Source organism: Danio rerio, chromosome 19, assembly GCF_049306965.1.
Source record: "Danio rerio strain Tuebingen ecotype United States chromosome 19, GRCz12tu, whole genome shotgun sequence".
Classification (NCBI taxonomy): domain Eukaryota; kingdom Metazoa; phylum Chordata; class Actinopteri; order Cypriniformes; family Danionidae; genus Danio; species Danio rerio.
In genome coordinates, this window is record NC_133194.1 from 32819842 (window position 1) to 32838642 (window position 18801).

General features: G+C 36.5%; 1 protein-coding gene across 1 annotated transcript; it reads right to left on the reverse strand.

Annotated features, from left to right (window-relative positions):
* Positions 1-2447: 2447 nt before the first annotated feature.
* khdrbs1b (KH domain containing, RNA binding, signal transduction associated 1b) lies at positions 2448-10462 on the reverse strand. The gene is given in 9 exon segments (NM_213235.1): positions 2448-3715; positions 5428-5486; positions 5723-5793; positions 6448-6646; positions 6746-6882; positions 7197-7343; positions 7566-7682; positions 8712-8833; positions 10214-10462. Coding segments are annotated over 9 exon segments (1059 nt in total). The 5' UTR covers positions 10308-10462; the 3' UTR covers positions 2448-3602.
* Positions 10463-18801: the final 8339 nt, after the last annotated feature.

The following is an 18801-nucleotide window of genomic DNA, read 5'->3' on the forward strand; positions in this document are numbered from 1 at the left end:
AACCTCCAACCCACACGCACGCACTTCCAATTGTTTGATGGCACTTGAGCTGTGCTTGATGCTTATTAAAATTCATGCCGAGGACTGATTTGTCTCTAACGCAATAAGACATTAGTCCTGTTAGCCAGTCAGCTACCAGTAGCGGCTCCTTGGGGGGACGGACACACTGTCATTGGCGGTAATTGGTCAAAATGACAGCCTTGAATCCTACATGCTGAGGAAAAAAAAGGGAGCTACAGCGATATACAGAGACAGCAACACACATTCACAAATGCCATGCACAATGCCAAAAGCAGACTCCGCACAGCGAGGATTAGAAAACAAAGGAGAATTTATGGAAAGCTCTCAATTAGCGGAACGGACCTTTATCCAGAAGGTAAAAAAATGTTAGTTTGATTTAGATCAACAATTATTCTGTGAAGCCCTGGAGATTTTTGCTTTTGACAGAAGATACAATTGTGATTCATACCAGCACCGGCAGCATAAACCCATTCATAGAGATCTACACAAGAGCAAGACGAAAATTACCATGGCAATTAAAGGACAAAGTCTGTGCTAGGAGATAGGGGCTGGACAGCTCTAAATTAGCATGTACGATCCTCCGAGCGAGGAAACGGGGAAGACATGCTTGTCTTGCAGAATAAAAGCACTGGAGTATTGTCTGAGGTAGATGTCTGGAGAGCCCAGACAGAATTTTTCGAGCTTGTTAAAATGATTTCTTGGCCAATATGAGCAGGAGAGGACAATTTAAAAGATGAACATTTAAAGTTAAGTGTGCTTAGAAAGCACTTGATGAGGAGAACAGCACAGAGAAACTTTTCAGCACAGAGAAATGACCTTGCGTAATGACTAGCCATAGCACCAGGAGCTCAAGGCTTCTGCTTTAACCCATTAAGAAGCTGTTGGTTCGTACTTTAGCTGACAGGACCATCGACTTCTGCAATTCCAGCCCATTCAGAAGCTCTCCACGAGGACAGTCCATGTTCCATAATGACTGCAGGTGCTTAAAAAGGGTAAGATTGCTCTTACTCTGCCAACAAACACCTGTCTTTTCCTGTAGGAAAATTGAAGTTCAATCAGCAAAACAAGCAAGAGTGAGAAGCGCGCACGCACACAAGTCAGAAACAAACATCTGAATCATCATCCATGATGAGTTCATTCATTACATTAGGCCACTGGAGCTACAAGTAATTACTGAGCTGAGCCTACAGTGGAAACCGGAAACAAGCCCCATTAGGACAATGCAGCTCTGTTAAATGTTATTTAACGCTTCTTGCAGAACATGCAGATTTGGAAAGGTTTGAGTCATCAAAACTAAAAACTACAGAGAAAAACAATTAAAAGTAACATAACTCTATCTTAAATGGATAAACATGGTCTTGCAGATACTGTGAAAAGAATAACTGACCTGAGGAGAGGTCTGACATTCTTGTTTAATCTCTTTCTGATTCCAGGAATTGCCGGGCATCACAACCTGAGGGAAGAGAGAAAGCTGTGAGCAAACAACCAAACATGGACATGATGAACTAATTTGTATTGTGGAAGCTCATGCAATCTGCCAAGTTTGAGTCATGCAACTCAAGCTTTCCCAGGTAACTTTTAAATAGGATATTTTGTGGTTGTTGATTTTCTTTTTGATGTCGCTGTTGTTTTAAATACATGTTAAACAAATCGCAAAAGAAAAAAAACAGGAGCAGCATTACATAAAATGGATCTAGATTTAACATTGAGCACTTTTAGCATGAGTTGCATTACAATTCTGCTCTAGAATGTTAGTACACAAATATTATAAGCAAAATCTATTACTGCGTGTTTGTCTGATCTTTTTTTTAACCACTTTACTTTTATATATTTTACACGACTGAATCTTTTAAATCATTGCACGCTGTTACCAAACAGTTTTAAGTACATGAATGTAGCACTACTCACAAATTTAAGGTTAGGGTTACCTTTACAATGCTGCACTTAAGTTTTACAGTCCTCTCCTGTCCTAAAAGCAGCCAACGTGTCTTTGCATCAGACTTGACAAATATGGCCCCTGCAAGCTTAACTTTTAAATTCAAATTATTTCAGGCTGTAATACATTTCCCATATTCTGAGTGAGATCAAAAATAAAATGTCATTCAAGAAAAGTTTAATACATACCCAAGCATCGAATGCTTTAGTTCTCTCTATAGACATTAGGAAGCTATCCAGGTTATTTTAAAGAGCACAGGTCTTACCTCTAGGGTCCTTTTTAAGTATAAAAAGAGAGAGAGACATTAAAGGTGTGCTTTTAATCGTCAAATCAAACACTTTAAACAGACTCCTTTAGTGTGGTTTACGTCTTCAGACTACATGCATTGTTTTAAATTTAAAATTGGGTTTTGAAGAGGAAGAAACTGAAGGTTAGGAGTTATTTAAAAGGCCATTTCAGATTTTATGAAGACAAAGAAAAATAAACCAGGTTAAAGTTTCATAAAAAACAATCTAGGCTTTATTGACAACTGCTGCAAAACATGTTTTGGACAGATTTAGTTACCTATTTAGGCAAGCTTACACATATGTCATTCTGCATTTTATGGAGAGGATACAAGTACTAAATGGCAGTAAAGTACAGTTTGATGTGGTTGGTTTTTTCCTTTTTAAAATTATGTACAATGGAGTCGGTTTTAGCTGCAGTATCCCTTTACATTAGAAAGTGATGACCCTTGTGGAGATTGTTGTCCAAATCCTTCGTTTTGTTTTTTTAAAGCAGTTTGTGCATGCAGTTTACATAGCATGGTGATTATTATCCATGATAATCTGACTGTTGCCTTTTTTTTTTGCTCTTTTAAACATTACGTAGCCAAACATGGATTATTCTAAAGAACAGTTTTGAAGAGTAAGATTATTTTAACAAATTAAGGATTTGAGGACATTCCATCTCAACAGCGTCTAACTGGGCTATATTTCAAAACTCTAAACATACATGGAAAATTATTGAGGCCTAAAATCTACATTAACAGCTTTTAAGACTATTTATTTAAAACAAATGAATACTCAATGGCTGTTGGAAATACCATTAAAAGACATTTTGACAAGATTAATTTATATTCCTTATTACAAAACAGACATTTAGTTTAGGGTTGTTTTGATACGCTAATATTAAACAGAATTTTGAAATGTAGCCTACATGGGAATCTGCAACTGCACCTCAGCAGAGTTTTTAAGGTAACACAAATTAAAGAAGCGTCCTGAGACACAAAAAGTGGCTGTACAGTTGTTAGACTTTACCTTTGAGCTAAATACTTTTTCCAATCTGTGGAACAAACGTTTACCATCGACAAATGCAAAAAAGCAAGGGTAGGTATGAGCAGAGGAAGATATTGGCAAAAACAAAAAACAAATCAAACCAAAAAACAGCCATGTTTAAACTCTAATCCCTTCTAAAGGTTAAGTCGATTCTTGAGGCATTCAAATGCCGTTCTGTCGAGTTTCTTTAAAGTCCGGAGTAAAAAAAAAAACAAAACACAAAACCAAAAACAAACAGACAATTACTTTTGTCGGGTAGCTTAAAGCGTGAGCTGCCATGGGAGACAGTTGTCATGGCGACGCGTTGGGTGACGTTCCACTAGTCAGACTTAGTATCGTCCATAGGGGTGTTCCCTGAACCCAGGTTTAGTCTGTCTCTGAGTGGGAGCTTTTCCACCGGCGGCAGCAGCAGTACGTGGTGTCCCATTCCAGTTATCTTGAGCTGCAGAAACAGAACACAAATTAACCAAAGATGTTCCTAGTACAGTACTTCCATTCAAATCAATCAGCAAACCTATTACATAACCTGTATCTTTAGATGTGCATGCCATGCCTCATTTGCAAATGGTGAAAACTACCATTTACTCGTACTGCAATACTGCTAGCTTTCAATAGAGGAAGATTTTAGTTCAAAGACCTTAACTTTAATAACTATAATGCATTGCGTAAACCATTAGCAGGGGCAAACTAGGTGTTGAGACTCAAAGGGGTCATAACATGAGAATGTTATGAATCACTTTTCCTTCATCTTTTCAAAGAGATCTTTGTCCCTTTACAGCATCATGCAAGTTTCATAATGTCCACATTCTAAATAAAGCATTTGTTGTTTTCAAATCAAGCTACAAAAACAGATAGTTTGGATATTATGTAATGTCGAACTGGCAGAAACTGCCTCCAGAGGCAAAAATACAACAATAGGGTATATGCAGAAGGACTTTTAATTTTGCAGCAACCTGGGTTAAGCACTTCCGGTGAACTGTATGCAGTTTCAAAAGACACGTTTTAAATCGGCTTTCTTTAAAAATCAATGACCTTTACTGTCTTGTTGATAATACAGCATAAAGTGGGTCTCAGATTGCTCAAGAACCACTGCATTAAATTACATTTTCCCATGCCATGTCTTTAAAATGAACATTGATTTTACTCCAGCATTTTCAATAGCGTTTCTGCGCTCGCCTGCTGATCCTGACAGACGCATGCATATAAACAATGCAAAAATCTCATTTTACACAACTAAATGAATGCTGAAGTCTATTTAACTGATATGTAAATTAAATTACAACATCAATGCTGTAAAAAGAACCGCATAAAACTTTTCAAAAAGCCACATTGTACATTCACCGGAAGCATATCAGTATGGGAAAAAAATACTAGCTGTGCATTTACTCAAAAGCCCCACCCACTGACATTCTGTAGCATAAGAGGACACCCGCCAACACCAGATACAAGAAAAGTTCAAAAAGCAAACCAAAACAATTATAAATCAGATAGTGGATACAATGTACAGACGCAAGTTCACAAAGCCATATTTATAACGCGCTTGAATCAGATTACCAATAGGGCAAACGAACAAACTTTACTTTAAAACATCCAGATTAAACAGCTCATTTGAGTCTCTGTAAAGACTTCAGAAAAATACCAGCATCGGGAACAAGTAGATGGCTTAATTTTAATGGTCTCACATCTCAGAGGATTGTACGTTTTGAGCATTTGACTGCAGATTGTTTTTTAAATGAGACTTGCTACAATGGAGAGACTGCAGTGAAACAGAAGCAGTCAACTGTACATATCTGACAACAGCTGCATTAAAATGATTTTAATAATGCCTTATCTGTAAATTAGTTTTATATTGATACGGTTGTCAAAGTAGTCATGCTCAATAGGTAAGGAGCATTAATTCGGCTTCCAATGCTATGAAGTTAACTACTGCCAATAAACCCAGCCCTAAAAAAAAAAAAACATCAACATTTTGCATAGATTTTGTTTTTGTTTAGAGGAATAAATAGATACATTAACCCAAATAAACAAAGAACATTAACAATTAAATTCCATGTCATGACCCCTTTAATTGGCACTGCATCAGATCTGAAAAACCTAATTTCTCACTTATTATCAAAGAAATTCAGAGGTTAAAATAATAATGAATAAACTTACCATAGTTTTCATACCCCTCCTGTGTCTCTCCATGTCCATAGTCATAGTATTCAGTTTCTCTGGAAAAAGCCAAGCAGAAACACTGTTCAAGTACAAACTCTAACACAAGTAAAACTGGCTAGAATTCCATTAAATAACATGGCAAGCCAGCAACAGAGTGCTTTTAAGACACTGGGAAGGTTCCAAAAAGCCTCCATAAACCGCAATAATTATAAACCAAGTTGATATTAGAGGAAACATGGACTTTCTAAGTTCCAAACTTACAGTAATAGTGTTATTTGTAGAATGAACTTACGCTGCTTGTGGCTGACTGTAGTAACTGTCATAAGATTCATAGCCGGTGTCTGCGTAGCTCTCATCATAAGACTGAGGAAATAAAACATGCAAGACAATCAGTGAAGAACAAACATTGAAAATTCTAGTGCATTTTAAAGCCCCTGTCAAACATTTAGGTTTACACTGTTAAAATCAAGCCTTTAATTCTTTTTAAAACTAAGAATTCAGGTTTGGCAATTGTTCGGTATGAGAATTTCTTTTGGACTTTCCATGTGTGCACTGATGCAAAACATCTGCTTAGGACAAATTATACAGGTTTGTCAGATCTTAATATATTAAGCTCTAATGCATTTTAATGTTATAGTGAGGGGAAATAAAAAGGCTTGCTATTATACCACATTTTATGCTCATTACCCTGGCCTCTATCATTCATCAGTGCTGCAGTGTACTACACTAATTACAGTACAATTATCTCCCTAAACCCGTCACTCAGAAGTTTCAATAACGGTCAGATCTGACTGACATAGTATAGGTGGATAAAGAAAATAGCATTGGGAAAAGTGTTTTCCAATGATCAAATTCACAACAGCATACTGGCGTCTAAATGGATTGTGTCTTAAAAAAATAATTGCTTAAGTAAATGGCACAAATATGCATTCAAGTAATTTATCTTGATTGCAGTGTGAAAGGGGCTAATATCTTCAAAGCAAATTCAGAGGATAGTTATTTAAATAAAACACGTACATATTCATCATAGGACTCTTGGGTCTGAGGGGGTGGAGGCATCCGCGGAGCGCCAGGGGCAGGTGGACGGGCACGGTTTGAAGCAGCTCCTCTGGGCAGCTGGGCTGATGGTCCACCTCTGCCTGCAGGAGCTCCCCTTGCAGCTCCACCACGAGGGGGTCCGCCACGGCCACCTCCACGTGGGGGCATACCACGACCCCTGCAGGGATGAAGATTATTATTCCTCTACTCCTCTAAATTTTTAAAGCAGCTCAAACTAGAACAGTCGCAATGCATTTTACATAGGTGTATGGGTTACCTGGGTGCTCCAGGAGGAGGAAGACCTCCACGGCCTCTGATGGGTGGTCCTCCTCGGCCTCTACCTCCGTGTTCCTGACCGCCATTCAGAAACTTCATCTCCATGAACTGCTCCTGGCAAATGTCATCCATCATGTCCTGTGAGAAAGGCACACAGCTTATTAACATGTCTCAAGAAACACGGAAATCACGGAGTGTCTGTTACTCTAAGCTAGAGAAGTGAACTCAAAAACAACCCATTAATCAGATTAAATATTAATCCGCCACCAGTCAAAGCAAGTTACAGTTCAGCAATGCAGGCGGTTTATACTTAAACAATGGGTCATTTGGAATTCATAAATCACTGTACTAAAAACAGATCGCTTAGACAAAACACAACATTAGCATTTCCCAGCAAAATTTGATCTCTGGACTGCAGCATTTAGACTCAAAGCCGATTTCAGAGTACTTACAGGAAACAAAAACTTTTTGATCTCCTCCATGGCATGAGCCATGCGCATGTATGCATCAGGAACAGGAGCAAACACCTCAATAAACACATGAAGCTCCATAGACAAGTGTGCATACTTTGGTTCTCCATTTTTCCTCAACTCTTCCTCCTGAAAACACAGAAATAAAAAGTTCAGCAAATCCAATTTACCCATAGTTATTTAACCTTCATTCGTACAGAGTAAGAAAACAAGAACCGACATTAAATATCCAAAAACCATCCTTTATTTCAAGTTTAAAGCAATCTTAGAAATTCAAAAGCAAATTTTAGGTGCCCCGGGAAATATTGCAGTTCTTGCATACTTTTAAAGATAACCTCAATAGCACTTTACCTTATTCTTGTCCCTCATGGATCCTTTTCCCAGCACGGAGATCTTAGCGCCCGTCTCCTCCTGCAGTCTCTTGATGGTGTTCCCCTGCGGTCCAAGGATCTTCCCAACAAAGTTAAACTGCACAAAGCAATGGGAAATTAAATATTAAACCCACAGTGTTTGAAGAAGCCTACAGTGCTTCACTTAACCTGACTGAACTTGTTTTCAAGGACTGAGAGCTCAATAGTTTTGATCTCCCTGAACAGGACAAGATTAAATGGAATGCAAACAGATCAAAGGCCTGAGTCGTGCTCCCCTCAACACCAAAGTGAAGGGTAACATTAGGCGGTCTGAGAGAACACAACAAAAAAGGGAGAAAAGTCACACTCAGGAGAAAAAAAAAAAAAGGTTCAACATTTAAATTCATAGCTACAACAGTAATATCCTAAGGGTCAGCTAATGAATATTTGCAGCTGACAGAGGTCCTAAAAAAGTAGTGATCTACCAAAATTTGCTGTCTCAAATATTAAGTCCACACAAAAGAATTAAATAGACATTTTTAAATAAGACTTTTTGATTGGATGCAGCATAATCTAAAGTAAAAATTACATATTAATCTGGAATCTGCATAAAGAACGCACTGAATCTGGAATTAGGAGGAGAAAAACTAATTCTAACTAGTCTTAAACTGGCAGGCAAACTTAACAAATAAACACACAAGGTCAAAGAAGAACACTGTCATGCTGTGTAAAACAGCAGAGAACTCAATCGAATTGACTGATCGCCTCTGGCTGACAAGCCATCAAGGGACGCACAAATAAACATGCACTTAGGAAATATCTTAAGACTCCTTGTGACAGACTTAAAGTCTTTCACAGATTGAGAATAAAAAAGTTGAGAATAATATAGTTGCTTAATTCATGATTAGAAAACAGATTGATTAGCTCAAATAGTTATTTTCACTATTAAAGAATGAAATTATGCGTGATCTGAAATAAGATCTACTGTATGACACGGTCTTACAAAATTATTTGAATATCTCCCAAGAATCCTCATATGACCTCTGCTTGCAATTAGGTGTAGCACTTTCCTTCGTTACAAAAATTCTGAAGCAGCACATAAGAATTCAAGAAAATATAGAGGTCAAAGTAAACGTTTGACACTCACCTTAGGGTACTGTTTGACTGGTATGAGAATCCTTTCCTTCAGTTTGATGTTTTTCATAGTAAAGAGGTCCAGGTAGCTTTCTGTATCTTTCTCAGTGTCCCCCTTCTCAATCTTTTCAATTTCTAAAAGGGAAAACAAGCATTATGCATCAGATTTGAACATTAAAATGCATTACTTCAATGCCAACATGTAAAGCAAGAGTTGGTGCAAATTTATGTTTACAAGTTAACATGCTCTGTTTACAAAAAGAATCGCATTTATAATTCAACAGAAGGTCAGAAAGCAGTTTAAAAGGCTAGTCTTCCTCCTTTTAAGTTGAAAACACTAATAAAAGCATCACACTCAATAGACAAACAGTTAGTAGCATCACAACTTTAGTTATATTTCATTGATATAACCTCACAGCAGATACCCGCGGGTCTTAAACAAAACTCTAGGTCATTTCAATAGCAAATGTACTGAGATTTAAGTGTTTGCTTCAGCCTGTAAAGGAAAGTGCTTGCTTCAAAGACATTGGAAGGAAACGCCATCAATCAGCTGGCTCAGCTTCACTAAAGGGCTTTTACTGCTGAACACCGACCAGCTACAAGCCTTTTCAAAATGTAACTTATGGAACTGATAATAACCACGAGATACTGCTAAACTCCCACTAGGCTGATATAAGACATGTGGTGAAACGAGGCCAGGAAAAGACATTTCCTACACCAAAAATCCAGATGCAACACTTCCCACACTGCAGGCACATATGGTCCTGAACATGGTTTTTATTACTACGACAAATCTCAAAGTTAAGACTTTCACCCGTCTTCAATTTCATACGCTCAGGCTTGGACGATTTCATCTAAAGCTTTCCAGATCTTTCCGTCTAGACAAACACGATAATACAGCGCATGGAGGCTGGGACTTGACGCGTACTAAGGAACGCCACGTTGACCTATTGAACACAAAGCGCTTGTTACAAACAACCAACAACGAAATCCTGATATGATTCATTTAAAAATGTTTTATCTGCAATTTTTGCAACTAAAATTGAATCAAATTTACGGATGCGCACAACAAATTGGTTCCGTAAATGTGTACAAAATATGATATTTGACTTTAAAAGTTCGCTTTCGGTTAAAGCTCATCCAGTACGCAGATCACACATCACTGGAGCGGAAATGGGACCGCTGCCCGGGGGGTGATGAGGGTAAATCTATACACCACCACGGGTTCAGAACATGCACACTGGATAATGATACAAAACCCCCACATTTCACCCTCCGTGAAAGCGTTAACAACACACCGAAAATGGCTACAGCAGCACGTGCCTGGTTCCAGCTAAACACACCACCCCCCTCGCTCGCTGTTACGAGACTTTTGTAACGGTCGTCCCGTCAACGACTACAGTCGATTCCATTCACTTCCCTCCAAACAAAACTGCGATTTTTCTTCGTCCATAAAAGTTAGTGGGTTATACGTTCACATTCCGCTCCTGCGTTTCCACAAAACAACGGCTTTACCTGCTGATATAAGTTTCATGGCGTGTGTGAAGGACGGGTCCAGGCTGTCGCGCTCCGCCAGCAGCTGCGGGAGGTATTTGTTCTCGCTTTCCATGTTGAGTTTGTAAGTTGCTGAAGATTTAAACACCGAAAGTCCAAGAGTGAAACTACTTCAGTATCCACGTCCTGCTTGGATGTCGGAACGGGTGAGTGTATGCTGCTGAACAGTGCGCGGTGGTGAGACGCAATGGCTCCTGTTCTCCGGCGTGCGGTTGGAAACAGATGAACAAAAGCTCGAGACGAGCGCAAATGACTTGAGCGAGCGGAAATTACGTCATGAAACTCGATGTATGGGACCGCCCACTTTGATGTGAAACTTTCTATCTTTTAAATTCATATTTTAATAGGAAGCTGTACAATATTATATATGTGCATATACATTAGATTAATCAGTACTGGAGCCAAATCTGGAGCTTATCTTACAAATTTAAATACAAATTTTTAAAAGAGGAAAAATCAACAAATAAATAAGAAAAAATAAATAAATAGTTGTAATTTAATTTTGTTCTATTATCTTTCAATTTCTATATGTTTGGTGACTAAATGTTATTTTAATCAATATATCTGTTTAATAAATCTGTTTTGTTTAAATGCAGCAACATACATTGGATAAAAATATTCATTTTCAAAATGGGGTCTACACAATTATGCTGAGCACTGTCTCTTTGTATTTTTGTTATCTATGTACCATATACATATGAACAATAATATAAAATATCATCTAAATAATCACAGATTTATTGTGAGTATATACATATATTATTTGGATGTAATTAAAAATATAAATAATGTAAATAAAATGATGTATATTATTTTGTATGTATATATTATTATTATTTTCTTATTAATTTGTTATATATTTTTATCTATCAATTCTTCATTAAAATTATTTATATTTGTAGAATGTATATTTCCACACACATACAACATATATATATATATATATATATATATATATATATATATATATATATATATATATATATATATATATATATATATATATATATATATATATATATATATATATATATATATATATATATATATAGATAGATAGATATAGATATAAGTATATCAGGGGTTTTCAATCTTAGTCCTTGAGGTCCGATGTCCTGCAGATTTTTGCTCCAACCCCAATCAGACACACCTGGGCTAGCTAATCAAGCTCGTATAGGCTTTCTAAAAACATCCAAGCAGGTGTGTTCTGCAGGACACCGGACCTCCAGGACCGAGTTTGAGAACCCCTGCTTTACATCGTACGAGTATAAATTATATACATGATATGATACTCTATATGTAATTTCTCGGAGCCTTATTCTGACTCCCCGTGTAAGTACGAGATACAAAAGCAACTTGTGTTTTTCCAGCAGATGTAAGACTGCTATATATTAATTAATTAATATGCTGTCTGGCTTTTTGGAGACACCCACAACGCTTTGCATACGCATGTTGTGGGGTTCGTGATAAATTATGAAGAAACTGTGGATTTCATAATGTTTGCTGCCCCCTTCTGGATAGAAATGGCAAATGAATTGCATTCAGGAGTTGGTGAAAAACACGAGTATTGACATGGCCAAATATTAACATTTAAAACACGGACCATTGTGCTTATTCATGCAATATGCTTTATTTATTTGCTATTTATTCAATACTTTTCTAAAACACTCCTGGTGTAGTATATTAGATCTACTGCTCTGTTTTGAATCCATATACTATTATATAATTTTTATCATCTCTTTGATAAAAACACAAAGCCAGCTTGTTTCTCCTCTTCTTCTCTTCTGACTGTAAACACATTTTCTCTCTGCCCTGTTTGTGAGGTCAGCTGTGGCTTAGCATTGCTAGGAGGCCCGTGAAACCTTTTTTGTCCAGCGAAAGCTTTCAGAACTGTCACACCTGCTTAGGCCTTTAGCACCAGCAGCGCCTTCCTCCGCTCCCCTTTCCCCTCAGCCTCGCTCAAGGTTAATACACTCAGCTTCTGCATGTCAGACTATTCAGACTCATAAAGAACTGCCTGCTTGCTGACCGCTTTGGCCTTTGAGCTTCGCTTGGCTAAAGCATATTCCTGCCTTTACAATATTTTCCAAAGGCTTCATTAAAATGTTAAAGGCATAGTTCACCCTAACATGAAAACTATGTCACCGTTTACTCGCATTTTACTTGTTCAAAACCTTCATGAGTTTATTTCATCTGTTGAATGCAAAAGAAAATATTTTGAGAAATGTTGGAAACCTTTGCTGCTAGGGAAGTCAATGGTTACAGGTTATCAGCATTCTTCAAAATAGGGCTGTGCGATTTGAGGAAAATATCTAATTGCGATTTTTATTTCTTTATTTTTTGACAGATATTGGGATTGTGATTTGATTTACAATTTAATTCAAGCTTCAAGCTGATTTTAATAAATTTAAGCTTCAGCTTAATAATCTGTAAACCGTGGCAATAATTCTGCGACAGCTCTAAAAATGACCTGTTCTTGTTTGGTGCCTGTGACTTTAAAACCAAAATATTCCCATATTACAAATGCTGTTTTTTCTTTTATATTAATTTGTCTATTAATGCTTCTGTAGCAGCAGATGCCATTATCCCCTTTTTCAGTGATTTCCTGTTTGTTTTCTTTTTTTATTTTAATTGCGGGCATAGTTCAGTTGCACAATTCTGATTGGTCAGAACGAAAGTGTGCTCACTCAATTGCCTAGTTATAAAGCCCCGGTCAGATCACACGATTTTGGCACGATTTCCTTGTCGTGACACAAGATTCAATCGTTTCTTGCATAGTTCACAACAACCGATACCATATCTGGTCATGTTTAATTTTCTGAAGCATAGCAGACTGGTTTTGAAGCACTTCACCTCAGATTGTTATTCATTATCTTTGTTTACATATATACATACAGTACTGGCCCATCCAACAGGCAATTTAGGCAGTCACCTAGGGCCCCATGTTTCTTGGAGGGCCCCACGAACGCTGCGCACAAACAATGCACATTGTGCAATGCCTGTTAAATGTGATAAAATACCATAACAAAATACAAAAATTAAGTTGTCATGAGCAGGTATTGTTTTGTTTTATTATTTCAGAAGTTGAATACTGTATTTTTTGATGATTTGATCAATTTCTTAAATAGCTTTTGAAGATAGACAGGTGATTTTTATATTATATCTCATCATCTTGTTCTCTTAAACTTTAAATTTTCTTAGCACCCTATGACCTATAGTGCAAACACGTCTCTTTTTAACACAAGCTAGTTTAACAACATATTTAACAATATATTTTCTGCTCTGCTGACAAATGACGCATCAATTTTGTCAGCATAAGTACATTCCAAAATAAGTTTACATGTTTTCATTATATTTAATTATAATATAATGTGTGACTTTCGCATGGTGGTCACGATTGAAAAACTTTCCAGTAAAAGTGAAAAACAATTTTTAACATTCCAGTGGCCACTAATAATTTCCAATATTAAACAAGAAGCTCTAACAGCACTCTGCTGAATGCAAAAGTTCAGTATTAGCACTATTTTTTAAGAGATCTAAGAAACTAATTGATACAGGGGCAAAAATGAATCTCAGTGAAAATCTAAGCAATCCACTAATATTACCACTCAAAAATGACTTTTGCTTACTGATTCATGAGTTCAATCCAATTCTTAAGTTTCTTGAGGGACAACTTAATTGTTTTATGTCCAATCCACTATCATTGTAAAAATGATTAAGTAACATAATCAATTTGTGTTTGGACAACATGAAGGAATTGCGTGAAACTCTGCATTTTTTTTTACAGTGAAAGACTCAACATCCTTACCAAAACATTGGACTAATAATAATAAGGAAAAAATAAAATACAACTACAAATAATTCAACATAGTTTCTTAGCAGTTATACAGTGTGGTGTTAATTGCAGAGATCCTTAAAAAAAGAAGTAGAAGAAGAAGAAGAAGAAGAAGAAAACCCAGCAAGTTTTGAAAGAGATCAGGCCTCAGCCAGGTCAGCAAAGTAAAAAAAAAGTAACTCAAAAGTAATGTAACGCATTACTTACCGTAAAATGTAACAAAGTAACATAAATAGTTACTTTTTTGGACAGTAACCCAATATGGTAATGTGTTACTTTCAGAAGTAACTTTCCCTAACACTGTTCAGCAGTACATCTTAGAGTCTTATCTTAGCAAACATAAAACTTGCAAGCTGCAGTAAAGCTGTTTTCTGTAGACGCACCAATGTTACAGCTGAGCTTGGACTTCATGTTGTGAAGCCGATGAAAAGTGAGCAATTTAGCCAGTTTAGGGGTTAGATCTCAGCGAGGAATGGGACATATTTCTTGTAATTACCAGACAACCAAAAAAAATATGTATATAGAAACCATACAGATGTTCTAATGGTTTCCGCTAAAAATAGTGCCTATAAAACTAGCTCATTTAATAGTTTAAAGTGAGTTTTGTGAGATATTGTATTAGGAATTTTCTGATTTTAACATGTTACTACACTGTAAGAAATGATGGGTTCAACCCAATTGTTTTGTTTTGGCACAAAATAAAGGAACTAAGTTAACTTATTAGTTTTTACAAATTTTAAAGAATTGAACATAAAGCAATTAAGTTATCACAAAAAAACTTAAGAATTGTGTTTTAAATTTGTTGTAAAGTAGTTTGAATAAACAGCAAACTTGATTTTTTGAGTGTAGGAGAAAAAAAGGGCCCAGAAAATAGTCTCCTTTACATTAAAACCAATATAATTGCCATCAGTAGAATTAGACAGGTTATTCACATCTCTGTGCAATCTTCTCACTTCCATCAAAATGAATTTCTCAGTACACATATGAAACTAATGAAGCTTCACGAGGGTTTGTTAAGGTAAAAATGAAAATTTTAAAATAACTTCAATCAGTCTGACCCAAAGGGAAGCTGAATAATGGATTTTCTCAAAAGAAAAATAAGTTAAAATTAGCACTCCAAGGTGTTTGATGTGAAATAACTACACTTTAAGAAGAGTTTGTACCAGCACTCAGAGTAATACACTTTTACCACATGTCACAGGAGCTCAGATAATTAATCAGCACACGGTTTGATTCCCTTTAACCTGCTTAAGAGCCTCAAGCTAGATCTGTTTCCTGAGAAAACCCACCAAAAAAGCACAAGATACTCTAATGATGTTGGAATAATCACTTCAAGCGAACAACATTTTCAAAGCTTGTACGCACGGGCTGAGAGCGCAATGCCATGTGTAATGTGCTTTTCCCACTCTGGCTTTGATCAGTTTCGATATAGATGGCGTAGCGGAGAGGTTCTGGAGTCTTTATCTGCTGTGCATTTGAGCTCTGGTTTCACCGATAGACTTGTAATGACATAGACTACAACACGCCGCAGGTTCAGAGTCTGAACGGATTCTTTTATAATGATCTTGACTGCAAGAATGTCTGGCTAATGGTTTGTGATTCCTCAGTTTGGTTGCTGTGGTACATAAGGTGAAAGTGCAAAGAATGCTGGGAGTATGGAGCTGAACTTGTGTGTAATAAAGGGCTGCTTTTGAAAGGAAAGCTGCTGGAGATGATGAACACTAAATTATAAAAGATGGTGTCATGAAATTGTAATGAGCAAATAGAGAGTTGTGATAAATGGCACCTGCGAGAGCCTCGTAATGATTTCAAATCACCATAGTTTGCAAGTTCAACTACTTGTTCAGGTTAAAGAGAGGCTTTCAAGGATGTCTGAGAAATGCAAAGCAAAGGGAGCACAAAAATACTTCTATACAGATGTTTAAAAAAAAATCTTTCATGTGAAGTCATTACTGATGTTTTCATTGTCCTATGATCTTTCAGACATCATTATATGCTAATAAAAACAAATGTAATTAACATATAAAATTTACATACAATTAAAAAGTTAGTAATGACTTCTGAAAATAAATTTGAAACTGAATTCTTAATGTATTATTGCTTAGAAAAAGTATTGATGTTTTTCTAAATATTTTTTTCACATACAAGTAGGCTACATTTTCTTTAATGTTTCAAATAAAAAAATGTACCTGAAATTGAAAATAAAATGTCAAAAATATGGGTAAAATACAGTTTCATCATCTTTACTGTAGCATATTTATTCTGATCTATACATATAAAAATATGAGAAAATAAGCAATCATAATACATTATAGTACAAAGCAGGGGTGCCTGGACCTTTTCTTATGAAGGGCCAAAAATCAAACTTGATTGAGGGCTGTGGGCCAAAGGTAAATATACCAAACTGTATTACATAAAAGTTGCCATTGGTAATTAATATATATATATAATTTTTTTCATTAGAAAACATTGCTTTATTTTAACCAATGCAATATTTTTCTCTATTTTATAATAAATTTACAACAGTGAAAGCATAAATAATCCCATTTATAACAGAACGGAGTTCAATGCTGAATACACTAGTAAAGCTGCACCTGTTTTTGTCTTGATCTGATGTCTCGCTGATGCCTTCTGCATTGTCCTCTGTCTGTAGAGTGACAGTATTGACATTTTTGAAAATCAGATTCTTTTACATTTTAGTGAAATGTTTAATTTTAGTTTGCTTTTTTGGAGTTCAGCAATAAAACAAACAATCAAAAAAGTTGTTATTCTAGAACTGACGATCTCAGTTAAAGACATTCATCCCAACCCCCATCATCACTTTCTTCTCAGATTGGATGTTGGGCCAAATCAAAGGTTATGGGCCAAATTTGCCGTGCAGACTCAGGCATTTCAGGCAGATTTAGGCATCTCTCTTTTTAGAGAGAGAATTTAGAGTTTTTTTTCTAGTATAAGTCATCAAATGATTTTTGTTCATAATATGCTGGATAAGTTTTTTTCCTCGAGGTGCTCCAGTTTCCCCCATAATCCAAAGACATGCACTGTAGGTGAATTGAATAAACTAAAATTGGCCATAATTTTGGCGCCAATAGTCTAGTGATAAAGTGCGCTAACATGTAGCACTGAGGTGCTTGCAGCGACCCGAGTTTGATTCCTGGCTTAAGGTTCTTTGCCGATCCTTTCCTTTCATATGTTCCTTTCTCATCTATCCTATAATAAAGGTAAAAAGCCTCTAAAGATATATTAAAAAATAAATTAAAAATTGGCCATAGTGTATAAGTGTGTGTTAAATGAGAGTGTATGGGGATTTTCCAGTACTGAGTTGTGGCTGGAAGGGCATCCGTCACGTAAAACATATGCTAGAATAGTTGTCAGTTCATTTCGCTGTGGCGACCCCTGATAAATCAGAGACTAATCCAAAGGAAAATGAATGAACAAACTGTATGACATTTTGGTCTGCTGTAAAAAGTATGATAGACATTATTTCTTGCAGAGAAAAAGCTACTAAGACAATTCCCAAGTTACATAAAAATATCTAAAGCAACATATGTGTATATTACACCTTTATTTCTTGACCTTTTCTCAATATATGACCTTTTCAAAAACATGTCATTTTAACACCTATGTATATGTTTGCATTATTTTTGTATTGCAATATGGGTCTTATTTGGACAACAGACATGATTTGCAATTCCACATTGCTCTTTGCAGGACTCTGAAAGGTCATTTACACCCTCCGTCCTGAGAGTGTTTGTGTCTCTGGCAGGCCGTGAGCGCGGGCTGTGCACATGTGCTCGTGAACACGCTCAGCCTGACATTGAGACGGGGCTCCGGGGTGATGATAACCACACTCAAGGTCCTGCTGTCAAGTGCTGAGGGCTCTTGTTGATTCGTTGACAGCCGATTAGGATCAGACACAGTCTGGCCCCGTACGTGTGGCATAGTTTACTCATGGCGCTCTCTTTCCTTTCTGTTCTGGTTAATCTCCACTGTAGGCCGATGATGATTTACATTACACTCATACTCAGCCTGCCTATTGAATTATGCATATGCACACAACCACGGTTCATTGCCCGTTCACATCTTATCGCCGTCTGCTCTTTGAATATATATGTAAGGAATAATTAATAATGTACCATTAAATTATTTGAAATTGAATGCACACCAGAGGTGGTTAATATGGTGACATGTAAGTCCTTCGCTGAAAAAAATGCTGGATTTTGAGGTTTGTGTAGGGCAACATGAAGGATTTGAATTCAAATTTAAGTTGATGAATCATAAAACAATTAAGTGGTCCAAAAGAGCCTAAAAATTGTGTTGTTTCAGCTCATTTTAAATAATTAGTTTGATTAAACAGCAGACATATTTTTTAAGTGTTGTAAAGAGTTCCTCTCTAACACTCTGGTTATTTTTTAATCACACACTTGTGCTGTCAAACTGTTGTATAAATGCAATACGACACTTCCACTGTATGTATTACCTACACACAAATCACAACAGTGCTGATACACAGCCATCTACACTAAAAAAATGCTGGGTTACACACAGTTTATTCAAGTTGGGGCAACATTACGGAATTAAGTTACCTTTTTGCAAATTTAAGTGGATTTAACGTAAAAAAAATTATGTTGTCTCCCCAAAAAATTGAGTTGTTTCAGCTCATTTTCAAATATGTAGTTTGAACAAAGGAGCAGCACGGTGGCTCAGTGGTTAG